The sequence below is a fragment of the Gadus morhua genome, chromosome 11 (genome assembly GCF_902167405.1).
Source record: "Gadus morhua chromosome 11, gadMor3.0, whole genome shotgun sequence".
NCBI classification, from domain to species: domain Eukaryota; kingdom Metazoa; phylum Chordata; class Actinopteri; order Gadiformes; family Gadidae; genus Gadus; species Gadus morhua.
Genome location: NC_044058.1, coordinates 18,208,018 through 18,223,328, shown reverse-complemented (window position 1 = coordinate 18,223,328; position 15,311 = coordinate 18,208,018). Strand labels below are relative to the sequence as shown.

General features: G+C 45.2%; 1 protein-coding gene across 3 annotated transcripts in view; it reads right to left on the bottom strand.

Annotated features, from left to right (window-relative positions):
• The window catches only part of cdk14 (cyclin dependent kinase 14), a 102,437-nt gene that overhangs the window by 75,338 nt on the left and 11,788 nt on the right, over nucleotides 1–15,311 (bottom strand). Inside the window, exons 1-2 of one of the 3 annotated variants that reach the window (XM_030371008.1) lie at nucleotides 7,760–7,918; nucleotides 1,607–1,846 (exon numbers count right to left, since the gene is read on the bottom strand). In XM_030371008.1, coding sequence (XP_030226868.1) covers nucleotides 1,607–1,831 — 225 coding nt within the window. In that variant the 5' untranslated portion in view covers nucleotides 1,832–1,846; nucleotides 7,760–7,918. Of the gene's footprint in view, nucleotides 1–1,606; nucleotides 1,847–7,759; nucleotides 7,919–15,311 lie in introns of those variants that run through there. The other 2 variants (XM_030371009.1, XM_030371007.1) reach the window with 2 other exon arrangements.

Genomic DNA, 15,311 nt, shown 5'->3' with positions numbered 1-15,311 from the left:
GTGTTTTTTATAAATCAAGCTGCATATTTCTACCTTTTGAAATAAACCGGTGTTACATAAAAGATGAAACACACAACCGGACAACATTATATATCCACTATTATATCAAAACCCTGTCAAAACATCCTCCGGTCCACCGGGGGTGGTATCACTATCCTGCCCCCGTCCGATAAGCTGTGAAAGTCAGAGGAAGTTATCTTCTCGCACAGCAACTCTTAACGAAATGACTCATCACCTCCAATTTCACCAACAGAGATAGGATGGCCACATATTTCACCCACGCCTCAAGGGGACAGGGGACCCATCTGGGCTGCTCATGCATATTTCAGAAATGAATGAGCAATCAGATGGCTTCCATCTTCTATGTTTTGTCCTTAGCTGACTGAATTGTAATGCATGGGGTACCGAAGTGACTTGGTAAACAGTGCTGGGCTGCCTCTAGTAAGCATAATGCAGAGCTTGTTGTCCAATACCTGTACAAGCAAGTAGGACTGTTCTCAGCAACACGGCTGTGTTACTAAGAAGGTGATACAGGGACCTGGGTGTCCTCTCTTTTGACCCAAAGAACTTGTAACATTTATCCCCGGCAGGCTCCAAAAAAGGCACAATTAGTCTCCCGAATTGCAGTGTGACGAGAATGCAATCAAACAGAGTGAAAGCAAAGCATCTGGCTTCTGACAATGTTCACAACAGAATTCACATGGCACCATATGTTTGAGGCAACAGTGTTCACTGTGAAGAGAGCATGTCTCAAAGGAAGCTACTGAAAATAACTACCATCTTCGCCGTGCTAAGATCGTATTTCACTCAAAGGCCCAAACCCTCAACTATCCAAAGGCTACAAATGCATCAACCTTTTTTGTTCTGTGTTCGAGGTTGATTAAGGCGTCATTTTCTTCAGTTTCTCTAAACTGTTGTGGATATTGGCTATGTTTTGAGTGGCACGAAATCGGAATGAAATACATAAATTGATTGCGCAAAGAAAATGGAGAACAAAGATTGAAGTACGCATTAAGTTGTCAGTGAGGGGGCGAGCTGTGCAACAAACCAGGCAACTGTATTTTCTTGAATATAAGTGGTTCTCTATGAAATGTAATGTAATGCATATTGTTTGGGAAAGAACATGAGGGTACAGTTGACTAAACATGATGGGAGGCTATGAAATAGCCAATTTACCGATTTCCCAATCACGACTCAAACAATAAATTTTCCTCCCGAAGCAACACTGGCAGGCAATCAGTCAGGCCTCACATCACTGTTATTAAATCGTATTCTGTGCGCCCGGTAATTATGTGGTCTACATTCAGAGCTCATTAAAAACAAACATAAACATAGACACGAAGCGAGGCGAAACATCGCATCGGCATGATTAAGGAAAAGGCAACATTTGCAAACAAATCCAATGAATCCACGGGGGAAATAAAGCATCAGGGCTCAAGCAATATTAAACCACATCAAGCTCAACCAATGAAACCCGGAAACACAAGTCCCCTTGCAGCGCCTCGCGTGATCACACTCAACACACGCTCGTCCGCTCCCACGATACCGATGTCGTACGGCGGCGGCTGCTGATAAACAACAAGCGACGACGGACAGGGTCACTCACAGAACTGGGGCTGGAGTGGCGGCGCAGTTTGGGCGACTCTTTGCCGCTGGCGGCGCTCTTGGAGCTGATGCAGGCATTGTTCTCCGAGTGGACCCTCTTCACCTGGCCCGCCGGCTTCTCAAAGGGGTCGAAGCCGCTCTGCGTGCGTTGGACCTTCACCTTCTTGTCCTCAGGGATGGTGTCCAGGGGTTTGACGTCCTTTCCCTGGAGGCTGCGTGTGGACATCTTCGTGACACATATCTGTGAGGAGGAGAGGAGGTGGGGTGGGGGAGGAGGAGGAAGAGGAGGAGAGGGAGGAGGAGGAGATTAAGGTGAGTATTAAGAGAAAAAAAGACGACAAGGAAAGTAAATCCGTCTGCGATTACTGCGGTTCAGCTTCACTCCAGCACCACCCCCTCCCCCCCCTACCACCCCCCCAGCCCCCCTCCGGATCCATGCAGCTTTTCATCTGTCTCTTTCCTCTGCAGCGTAAAGTCCTGCTTCTCTCTCTGTCTCCGTCTCTCTCTGTCTCTAAACCAGCTCTATTCCTCTCGCCGGCTCTACTCCATCGGGTTTGTTTGCAGGCTTGGCGTTCGTCAATGCAGCCCTCCCACAGACCACTCCGAAACAGTCGTACAAATCTGCGTAAGGCATGTACATCTTCACAGAAACCCCAGACAGAATTCAATTGAAGAGGCGTCCACTTACTAGCTCATCCAGCTCCACCCTGACCAGAACCACTACCATGCATGCAGTGTGTGTGTGTACTATGCTACAAAGGGTGCAAGGCAGCATGACATGTTTTGCCGCTGCCTTCCTCCAAGATTAAATATTAAAGCATGAGGTTCTACCGTCTAGGAAGGACTTCTAATTACTTGAATAAGCAGGGAGGAGTCAGTTTGCAGCTCCTCCTCCCACCTTCCTCAAACCTATTGGAACATGTCCCCGCCGTGCAAGGTTTCCCTGGTTCAACTGCCCCATGTTTATGTTTCAACCGACCTCTTTCACTGGAGTAAATAACCCCCTGGCATTGCCAACAGATGAGCCAAGAATGAAAAAAGGAAAAAAATAAGAAAAGTGCATCTGTTGAGCTGTTCTGTATTATACTAAGCCTCTGGACTGGAGTAGGCTGTGATTAAAACTCAAAAATGTGCTTGTGCAAATACTGTCTGGGAGAGGAATACATGAATAAGAGGATGAGAGATGTATCATAGAAATTGAGTAACTGGAGAAAGGGATGGAGGAGGGGGAAAGCATGGGGCCTCCAGCACACACAGGATTCATGAAAGAGGGAGGAGGGGGAGAGAGTACAAAATAGTGGCAAAGGAGGCCTGTTCAAGCAGTCAAAAACACGTGTAGCACACACACGGCATGTCCTTCGTGACAGCACCCTTCTACCTGTCGAATTCTAATCCAAACCACTGGAAAACGACCCCTGAAAACCGATCGCACGCAATCTGGCAGGCGGGCCCGTTCAGAAGAGCGATGGAAGCTGCCACAGTGCATCAATACTTCAGACAGGAGTCCATCGGAGACTTCTACCAGAGTCCTTATTTTAGGAATAAATCCAGAGGCGAAATGACTTCCCCGGATGCTGTGGCCAAACACATCATGGATGTTATCAAATAAAATGATATAAAAAGGCCAATATATTTCTAGAAGACTGACATGAGTTACAGTTGAGGATTCAACAGAAGTCGAAATGAGAATAGCTTGAGACTAAGGAATAGTTGGTCTACCATATGGGATGGCACTTTTGGAATGCCATGCACACCAGAACTAAGAGCAGCATGTGAATGAAAAATGGCAGCGCAACCCTTGTCTAATGAGTGTTATTTATGCATGGCTATCCCTGTAATGTGGAGTGGTCATGCTGTGAATAATGCACAATGCCCATGGCTCATGTTATTGTAGGTTCCACTCGGCCATCCTTTGTGTAAAGTAGATGAGCTAATCTATTCAAATGAGCCTGACGGGCAATACTCTGAGCTGGTTCCAAACACTGTTGGAAATGTGCAAGAAAATACACCAACACTGGTCCACATGTCAAAAATGACTGTCACTAGGGGACAAACAGAACACTTGTTTGCAATATATTTGCAATACATGCAATGCATTTCACTTCTGGGAATTCAGCCGGTCCTGGTCTGTAAATTGCACTAAACTGTGCACTGCTATTGCATAGTAATGGCGATCAATCCTTTCTCCCTCCAATGATGTAACTAATACATTTTCTCTCATCATCATTATGCTACATTAATAAGGGATTATGACAGGGATAATTTCTCAAACCTAAATAATATCTTTGTCAATAAATGCCCTTCCCTATTTGTCGTTGGATTAAGGAAACGGCTTCATGCTGGGATTTTTTTTTATCGTAGTTGCTATGCATTCATTCTGAAAGAGTCATTGGGAGTGTTCCAGGTGGACAGCTCATTGATCATGTCCGCCTAACTGCATATGAACTGCATTATGAATCAAGACCAAGTAACCGGAGAAGCCATAAATGTTCAATTAGCCATCAATCATAATAAGTTGCTCCACTCCATCACTTCTTCCAATACTTCTTAAAGGGTTGGCTCAGGATGTGGGCCTTTCGCCTTTTGTGATCGTTTCCGTGATCCGACAAGAGCAGAGGTTTTTTGTTGATCAGTTCAGTGACCCCCACTGTGTACAAAATTGTTCTGTAGTAACTGATGTAAAATAAGCTGAATTCTCGCTTTTGGAATTTCCCTTCTTAGCGTAGGTCATTCCAGACATTCACACGTAAATAGACAAATGTATGCATTATCTGGAAGGTGTATGGAGTTGTGGCGCTAATGCTTTGGTACCCAGGAATTTGCTAACCAGTAAAGGGTACTGGTACTGGATAAGTGAACCGAGCTGCAAATTTTTTTTCTCACTGCTCTTGTCTTACCCGGAAAGGATCATAAAAATTGAAAGAGCCCAAATCCTGAACTAACCCTTTCATAATCCAGCTGCTTCTGTGGTCTGAAGCTAGTGAACTCGCTATGCCTCCAGCCTTCCAGATAGAGCAGTTTACTCTCTTAAATCCCTGGTACTTGGCTAGGTAGCCTCTTTGTGTTAACTGGCAGCTAGCTAGCCTCTTTCAGTTGGCTGCACTGCTAGATAGCCTGTTTTATGCAAGCTGCCTGCTAGTTTGCCTCTGTTTCATAGATAAAATGGTCATCAGAGTGAGATAACGAGTTCTCAAAACCCTGTCTTGATCCTTCAGAATATTTAATCAAATATCACTGTATATCGATGTACATCTGTGGCAAACACTTTTCCTTGGCATTGAAAGAGCGGTTTTATTGGAAAGATGTAATTCCGGCATTATGAGTGCCATGTCTATCTGTGGCATTAACGACAAGCAAAACAACGTCATGGCATTCTGTCTTTCTAGGTCATTCTGATGCTAAAAACAGATGGGGCTGCAGTACTCTTTGAATGCTGTTGCCTGATACAGCAAATATGGATTTAATGGGATGGGAATTTGGAGATTCTCCTGCAAGCAGGAGACATGTTCTATTAAGTCTTTAGGAGAGCACTACACTGTCTGTAGCAATAATACTACTGCTGTTGTTTTCACTCTACTTTTCAATCAAGCTACATGGATCTTTCTGAAAAGAGCAGCAGAGATTGGGGTCAAAAAACTCAGAACATCACAGCAGTTCTTCTGAAGGCTGATGCCGTGTGAAACGTCAAGCCCTTCTATATGGCTACAAAAGATCAATACATTCTTCCATGAATACTATTGTCCATAACCCCCCACCATCTTATATTCAAGTCAAAATTGAAATTCCCTCAGATAATAGTACTATTGGGAAATAAAAAGTCCAACAGTAAGCTACTCATGAAGAGCACTTGAATAAACACAATGACTTGATAAAATATGATATATTGCACAATATCCTACACACTATTACTCAGGTACTGAAATAGAAACTTAATCTGGCAGCATCGGTCTGTCAGGCAGTATTTCAGAAGGTTCCTATTTTGACGTTTCAGCCATTATTAACGAGTTCGGTAATACATTTAGGAAGTCATATTTCAACGCTTTCTGCAGAAAAATAGTTTGACAGTCACACTAAAACTAAGCAGATGAAACTATTTATTCTGAGCATCCTGCTTCCCTTTCCCAGAGTCCAGGGGAAAGTCCGGAGGGGCCTTCATGTCCAGCAACCACACCTCGCATGAGGTGACCATCGTTCCAGCTCTTTGGTGAGCCAATGATAGCGAGTCAGCCTGGGCCCTTCAAACTTCCCCATTAAAGGACTTAACGCCGGCCAAAATTCAGGGACACAAGTGAGACAGAAGAGTCAAAGAAAAAAAGCTTTGGAATATAAATGAAATGACTCCATTGACTGGCTTGGATCCCAACGACAGCAACGGCACTTAGACAATTGGTTTTGGTGTGGACGCCTTGTTACGTCACACCCTACGCCGCTACCCCAGTCGCTTCTACAGTGGGGAAGGGAGCGGCCTGGTATGGTGTCTGAAACACAGCCTGACCGAAGCGAATGACATAGTAATGCTAACACACACACCACACGGAACAACCAAGTTTTCCTATGCTGGCAAAATGGACGGAGATGAGGATTTCTGGTGATTATTTCCATGATGCCTTTCCCCCTGACTTGAACCACACTAAACACCAAGCTATAAACCCAGCCAGAAGAGCCCAACTAGCTGCAATCCAATTCAGCAAGTATGGTCTGTGCTTTGCCTTAACTACTTTTCCATTTAGCCACAGGGGAAAAGTGAAAGGCTAAGACAGATGACTAACCATAAAAAATATGACATCATCAATGCAGAGTAATAATTATCTTATCTAATGTCCATCGTATCCCCTAAATTAAAGTGGACTACAAGGTCAGCATCAAGTCACACAGGAAATATGAGTCACGCAGGAAATATATATAAGTTCGGTGGAACAAAAGAAAACCGTCGGCTTCGGCCGAACAACTCATCTTTGGGATCGAATATCATTCAAAACAGCCCGTCATTTCATATCCCGGCTATGCATCCCAAAAGAAGCCATTACAATCCCTCCACAGCCCTGTTCAGAAATGCTCCTAGCCATTAGCAGCTCAACAATGCAGGGCGACGAATCAACACGTCCAATCTGCTATGAGTGCTTTCCAACGGTTCCGGCTGAGCCCCTTATGATGAAGTGGTCCTCTGGTGACCCCTCTCCTCCCAGGTCCCGGCCGCTCTCAGATACCACCCTGTTTGTTTACGTAAAGTGCGGCCATTGAATCTCGTTCACCGAAGACCACAACCTCTATCCCACACACTAAAATATACATGGAGGTGTGCATTTGAAACCATCTGAAACGCAAATGGGATACAAAACCCAAGGTGGAGAGAGGGGGGGGGAGATGTTTCAGTGGAAGAAAGGCCTTGCCTGGCTCATGTTTGGAGCCTGTCCAAAAATCCGTTTGCTTCCCTCTGGTAAGAAAATTGCCACTGCTTTGTGTTGGTTGAGTACTTCGCCCTACTCCCATTCTCTCACCCAGTCTTGTTTTTTTGACCAGGTGTCAATTCCTCTAGAACCCACTCCCGACCCTGTAGTAGGCTACAGGCAATGCTGATGGGCATCTACCGTACAAGAAATGCTCACTGATGGTCAAAAGACTGTCCTAGCCCTCACACATCCCCATTACACATGGGGGTTCCTCACAACAGCCCGCCACACCAAAAGCTACTTTAAGGTTTAGTTATTCAATGTTGTAGGAAGAGCCCAGAGAAAGCTTCCCCCTCCCAGCCACACACACAGCCATCTTCAATCCCTGCTTGCCCATCTTTTCAGATGTGTCACAAAAACACCACGCTCACAAACACTACCCCAGTCACACATACACACAGATGCACGCGTGAATGCCTGCGGGCACACACGCATCTTTTCTCTTCTTACGCCGCATCAGTGCTCAGATGGATGCACGTATGTAGCATGCTAGGCTATCGCATGAGTACCATTACTACGTGTCTGGGGGAATTTCTTCCTCGCGGGCAATCTCTCACACACAGACACGAGCGTGTCATCTAGGACACAAACGCACAAAGCCACACCGATGCTCCGTAAGCAGGGGGGGACTAGGGACAGAGGGAGGGATGGGAGGAGAGAGATGCAGGAGAAGGGGAAGAAGCCGTGACGATAGCAACTCTTACCTTCGCGCAGGAAACAGCTCACCTGGATGTCTCTGAGGAGCAGACAGAATGCATTCGGGCCAATCGCTCTTCCGTACAGGCTCAAAACATCTCCCTCCTCAAAGCTGCTCCCCTCCCTCTCCCTCTTCCGCTAGCCCAAGCAGACTGGGAATGACCGGATCGTACTATGAGCAGGGGGGGGGAGGGCTCTTCGGTAGGAGGCTGCTCTCAGCCCGACTACGTTCTTTCTGGCAGACAGCCATAAGAAACAGTGCATTGTGACCGTTGAGGGAGGAGGGTGGGAGCTGCGGGGTGGGTGTTAGTTTGTGTGACACAGCAGATGGCAGCGAAAGGGTTGCCTGCACGTGCATGTGTGATCTCCCCGGCCGACCCCCGCTACGCGGATATGGTACGGCCGATGGGTTCATGGAGGCAGATTGTGAGGCAGCGCTGCCTGCATTTCACATAACGGCAGCTAGCATCAGGGGGCGAAGATGATGCAGGCTGCATTTGCGTGTGATTTGACCACCGAGCTAAGCTAAGCTAACCCCTAGCTAGGTGAAGAGGCATGCTGAGCTGGGCTACGTTAGGAACGGTGCAACGTTAAGGAGACAGTATCGATTGCGTGTATCATCTAGGAGGCTGCAGCAGCTCAGATCAAATGTTAAAGCTCAGATCACTTTGTTTGCTTTGAATGAGTGTCAAATAACCCGGAGAACAAAAAGCCCTCTGCAACGAGACAAAGTCTGTGCAGCGGTCTGTGGAGTTTATGACAAAGTATCCTACTGTTGTGTTGATTGTTAATCAATGCTCAATTGGTAAATTGAATGAATTTGTTTTATTTTGTTCTTTCATTTGAATGTTTTGTAGTGTCAAATTATAACCAATTATCTACTGCTTAGAGATTTACAAAAGCATTTATTTTTTGAAGGTCAACGGTCTTTCGTATATTTTAAAATCATGCAAATTAAATTTTGGGTTCTTGGTTGCTTCTCAGACAAAGCAAGCCGACTGAAGGCTGACTATGGGTTCTGGTAACATGCAGTGGGCATTTGTTATTATTTATGACATTTTAAAGAATAAGTGGTCTATAGATTTATTTTTATTAATTTGAGTTAAATCAACAATAATAATGAATGTAAGCTGCAGTGCTAGTTAGAGTGATACATACAAATCCCCCAGTTCACAAGCAACGGTATTGCAACACAAAAACAGAGTCAAACAATAGCAGTAGTAACAGCTTTTTGTTTTTAACTTTTCTATTTTTTTCCCATGAAACATCTTTTGAGCTAGCCATCACTGAAATCGTGACTGTCAGGCTACGAATTACAAATCTCAGAGAAGATAGTGCTCATGTGTTTTCATTCACACTCAAAACTCCTTTCTCTCATCCACTTGGATGACCTTGACTGACAGACTTGTTGCCAAAGGAACCAAACTGTGTGGCTAGTGCATTGTGTGTATTGGGTGGTGTGTGTGTGTGTGTTTGTGGGGGAGTGGGGATGGGGGAAAGGGATTGTGGGGTGTGTGAGGTGGATTCTACCTTTCAGCAGAAAAAGTGTGAAATACACAATAAAACAGCCTGGTTTCTGTTTGATACAGGGCGCATCGTGAGGTGAACAGCATGGACATGGAACTTCTGCCATTGTTATGATATATGATATGAACTGTTTTGCATCCGCTTTTTGCAACAATCTTTAATCTATCCCTATGCTGTGAACCTCAATTTAAGAAGGCAAGGAAATAATTAGTTGTGATGTGATGCATTTATTATCAGATACTTAATAAGTGGATTATGTGGTTTAGGTTTCAGAATAATGGAGAAAAAAGATTATGAATTATTTTACCCAACAATAAACAGAATAAATATATTTTTATTTACTACTCTGTAAATCATTCAAAACAGACTTTAAAAAGTTATAAGCAAAATGTGTAGTAACTTTATATCCTTTACTCATTACCTATGATTAATGAATATGTCTAATGCTAATCCATAATTGTATCTTCAAATAGCATAGCGTGCAATAACCTACAATCATTCCTTCCTGGTGACATGTCCTGTAGCATCAGATCTCTGTCTCAAAGTATAATGTATAATCACTGCATAATACCTCATTTCAAATTGGGATTTTTCCCTGGGAAAACCAGTATCGCCGAGTCTTTGAAAGTACCCACAGCCTAACAGCAGCATGGATAATAATTGTATATGATCAACTCATAGTTTGTGTTGAGTGCTTTGTATCAGAGTGCTTTTTGAGCTACATGAAAGCATAAAAGGACAAATGCAAAACACTGTTAAAGTTGATATGACCCCACTTACACACAGCGGTGGAGCACATTTGGGAAGTTCGAAAAATTTAAGAATGACGCATAAATTTCGCACTATTCGCTGCAGGAATATATAAATGTAATGTCTTAAAAACACTGCACAAGAAACAAACAAACAAGGAAGGAAGAAAGAGGAAGTGTTTGTGAGGCTGTGGCCCCTGGGCTGCCCTTTCCTCTCCTGTCATTCGCTCCTCTGGCTGTGGTCCCTGGGGGCCTCTTTCCCCTCGTATACCCCTCTAAGATATGCAACGAAGACAACGCAGGCGGGCCTGTTCCACTGGATCTAATAGCAGGATATACCATTTCCTCGAATATAATTAACTGCATCCAACCAAGCAGGATTATTCACCCTCACTAAAGACTTCCTGTTCAGCTTCTTCCCAACATGACACTGCACCCTTTCATAATTTTGGCGCTCGCTCACACGCTCACACGCTCACACACTCACACACACACTTTTTCATCCAGGAGAGCAAACTGTTTTCTAATACAAGAGTACTACTTCATATACCCGTTGTGAAAAAAGTATTTGTGGTCTGGAACATGAAATCCCTTTTCCACCAAAGATGTGCGGAAAAGTTTGGAGGGATTAACGTCAGTGGTACAACTTCTCAACAAAAATCCCAAAACAGTGAATTGGAAGTTGCATCCCACGATTCTTTCAAAGGATGCGGATGAGGCAGTGCTCAACTGTGTTAGAAAATAGCTGAGCTAGACCGTTCCACTTTAAGAGTCCCCCTTAACTCCGATCTTCCCAAAGATTCCCAATTAGCTTAATTAGACGACTGGTGAAGAACCCCAGCATTGAGACAATGGTGCACCCTATCAGTACACACACTCAAACACACACCCTTCAGTACACACACACAAACACACAGAGTTGAAGTTTAAGTATTTTGAAAGTGTAATCGAATCAAACCACACACACACACACACACACACACACACACACACACACACACACACACACACACACACACACACACACACACACACACACACACACACACACACACACACACACACACACACGCAAAGTGCAACTACTCTGTCTGATTTATAATAGCCTCCATTCATATCCGTTCACCACATGACCGCAGCAAGAGATTGGACCCATTGACCCAAAATATCTTATCTGGGATCCAGAAGTGCTACAACGCTGTAGCACAGTTCTGGTGGAGACGGCATGGAGCCTTGGCCTGGAAATCTACAACTGAAAAGTGCTGAGTTACACCTTCTTTCCTGTTTTGTTATGGACTTCTACTTAAGAGAAACTCATTTGCGTGAGTGGATGAAATAGGGAAGAATATTTCTACAGTGGCAAGTCTACACAGTGTTGTTTTGAATCCTTTACTTTGTTACTATTTTGACACTTTGTTACAGTTAACTTGGGCTTGCAGATTTTGTGTCTGCTGTTATTAGCCAATTAAGAGCTTCTCACTGATTAGATTGGGCAAAACAAATATAAATGTGAGACTACAAAATATTCAGGAAAACAAATGCATCAACTGCTCAAGACAATGCATGACCAAAACATGTTAAATGGAATTCATACTTTTAATAGAGCAACATTTCAAACCACACGCTATCAGAGGAGAAGAGATCTTTTCGATTTCTAAATGTTCACACCAAGGTCATTTTCTTTGCCGTGCTGGAACGAACAGGGCATTCTGAACACAGACAAACCAGCTCATAGTCGGGGTCAGGAGGGGGCAAATGGGTTTGGAAACCGGAAAAATTACAATTACAAAGATATGACAAATGCAGAGCGCAAGATCAGAATGCTCGGGCTGGCCCTGGGAGGAGACGAGTGCGCTCCACTCCCTCAGCACATGCACATGGCCTGATTGGCTCGACACTCTGCCCTGGTGAGGACAGACGTGGCTGTCCTTTACTTTTAACCAGTTCGAGTTACACAGTCACCGCCACTGCATTCCTTCAAGAAAACAAACGGAAAACGGAACCGAACAAACACACAGCACAGATTACGATGTGGGGGGGGCATGCGGCAGAGCCTTCTATTTATTACACATCTCTGTGTCTTTCCTCTTGCAGGGGGTGCGCAGGGAAAACAGAAAACATTGCAGCGAAAAGTCAGCACATCCCCTTAACGTCATCCATGACATCAAGGCATGACTGACCGACCGGCCTCGACGGGATCAGCCCACAGCTGCCGTCTCCAGCGCGCCAGCTGTTTGCGCGTGCGTGACTAAACTTACGTGTGCATTTATGAACATATCATTCTCTCTCTCTCTCTCTCTCTCTCTCTCTCTCTCTCTCTCTCTCTCTCTCTCTCTCTCTCTCTCTCATATTAGGATTTAGGATCCTGCGGACGCCGCTGGCTCTCCACAGCGTCCGTCGCGTTGCTGCCATTGTTATTCAGCGGCGCACTCCGCAAGCCTGCCACCGCCGGGCCCCGCGGATCAATAGATGTGCAGAGCAAATCACAAAGAAAGGCACACACACACACACACACACACACACACACACACACACACACACACACACACACACACACACACACACACACACACACACACACACACACACACACACACACACACACACACACACACACACACACCAACTCCATATCAGGGGAAGCATTGGCGATTTCCACCCGAGCCGAACAACACTACAATTAATCTGAGGCGCATTAATAAAACAATACGTTTGGCCTGAGGATCCGAGTGTTTCCAGAATGTTGTGTCTTAGTAGAGGAGTTGCGGTGGTTGGGGGAGGGAGGGCTATTGAAATAGCGTACGTGTTTCTTATTATTCCTGTTGGCTGCAAGCAACCACAGGAGCAGAACCTTTGAGTCAGAACACAAAGTTGGGAATGCAAATCAGTCGGTTGTGAAGATGAAACGGAGCGGGGGGACGCCGCCTGGCTTAGGCGACGGCTGGATTCAAAAGGGGTTCGATAATCCTCCGTCAACACTGAGCACGTAGCGCTGCAAGCCCCCTCGGTTTGAAGTTTAGACGCCGCTGTTGCAGCTAGCGTCGCTGAGAGAACCCTGGTCTCAATTCACGCGACATGGAGGAGGCGGACTGACCTTGAGGTGACTTCAAATAGCTCTAACTTCAAATAGCATTACAGTTATTTATTCATTTGTTTATTTCCGAGCCCTGCTGTCAAGTCGTTCTCTACTGTGTATGAGGCCCACCAAAAGTCACGGACGGCAGTCAATTTGACTTTAACCATGAGGTACTTTCATCTGTTGGGTTGTAGTTCTTTTCAACTTCAGGGCTGACCGACAGCAGCGCTGGAGGCCAGAGAGAAGCTTAATTCTGTGATTTGCATTAGTGCAGACAGACATCTGAAAGTGCTGACATGAAATGATAGTAGGACAATAGGTCTTCGCGAGGGGCTAGAGCCACTGCTTTGAATAATGAGTCCCACACAGTCCAGCTATGTGCTTTGGCCAGTAGATGGCAATGAGCTGCCAACAGGTGAGCGACAGCTACAGATAATGTTGAGAGGGGACAATGATATTCATTCATCATCCTATTCGTATTTTTTTTTGTAGAATGGTGTGGCTGATGCCACCACAGATGTTATTATAATTGCGTGGCAGTCGCATGTTAATTAATTCATCTTAATCCATGCCTCATTAGGGGGGCTGGCTGGAACACCCAGCTTCCTATTCCGAAGCTGAATATCATGAGATGAACAGAAGCAGTCTGACAAATATGTCCATTATGTATAATGAGAAGACGTTGAATAGGACATTTAGCACTAAACAGGATGCTGACTAAACCTCAATTAACCGTCCTGTTGGTGTCTTTTTTTCATCCATTTCATCTTCTTGTTCTACTTCCTCCCTTCGTCATCCTCATGCATTTTGCAGACAACAAGACACTCTTGTTATACAGCATTGTCACTCCCCGCTGGGTTGTCAGGCCTGATCAAGATGCCGGGCCTATCCCTAGCGAGGGACCATGTGACTAACTGCAGTTCAATGACTTTGCAGAATCTCACAGTCCCCGTTGTGTTTCCCCCAAAACCCGCACCAGTCACCGGGTGCTGAGCAATCGACAAATACTTCCAAGATGATATCACCCGAACCCGAGCTGAAAAAAATGAAAAAGGCTTTCGATAATGGATGACTAGGGATTGGCTTTGTATTTTAGAAAACCTCAGAGGAGAGATAGGGGGGTCATGTGTTCAGAGATTTATCACTTGCTGATCCTACAAAACATCTCAGGGGCAACGTTGGGGGGGGGGGGGGAGGGGAAGGCGAGGGTAGGGTTCTCCACCGTAATGAACGGGGAGTCAAAGTCAGAGCCGTGTTTCAGCAGCAGGTCAAGGACGTGCAGAAAGCCTCTTGGTGGTATTTCTTCCCCCGTGAAGGGAACCCACCAGACCCATGCCTTGATTAAAATGAAAAAACAGACTGGTTTGTGTAGAAGTGGCATAAACACACACTTGGCTTGTGTTTATCATTTAATTCCTCCATATTTCTCATGCCCAGACATGGTTTATTTCTCTAGAAAAATACACAGGGTACTCAAAGGTTTTTCCCACAGTTTTCCAAAAGGAAGGACTTTGGTTTGAACCTTTGTTTACCCAAAAAACGTTGTTGCTTTAAGTCATTTTGGGAGGATATGAAATCTTCTGTGAGATGAACTTGGAACCTACCCTTCATATCAAGTCTGAAAATAACCCCGTCCCTATAGAATGCAACAACAGCTTGACTAACGTATCATGAACAGGGCAGGGCAGTAAGCGCAAGACTAGAATACGGGCCGAGCAGATGGGTGTAGATTGATTCACAGTGGAACATTTGTTGTTTTAGCAGCCATGTGCACAGCCCCAGTTCTGTTCCCCCATTCTCTCTCCTGCACTGGATTCCATGCCTGCTGACGTCAGCCACAGCCTCGGCACAGACTTAAGTATCAAATTCCCCTGTTTTTATCTTTTAACTCTGCCAATTTAAGCTGCATAGGAAATAAAACATGATTCACATCAGTCAGCCAAGAGAGGGGTCCCCTAGTTAGTTGTTTATTCATGCGAAACACTGCAGCGCTAAAAGAGCACCCTCCATTTTGAGAGAGTGTTGAGCCCGGGCCACTTTGGCAGCCGTAAACCGCGGAGTGACAAAAGACCTTATCGCAACGGAGATAAGGAGAGGTTGGCCAAGCAGCTGCCGAGGATAAAAGAAAGTCTTTGTTGCCAATCCCGCTTCTTAGCCAAAGATGTGCTTTCCACGCCGTCGCCGTTCTACGACTTAATACTCAGAGGG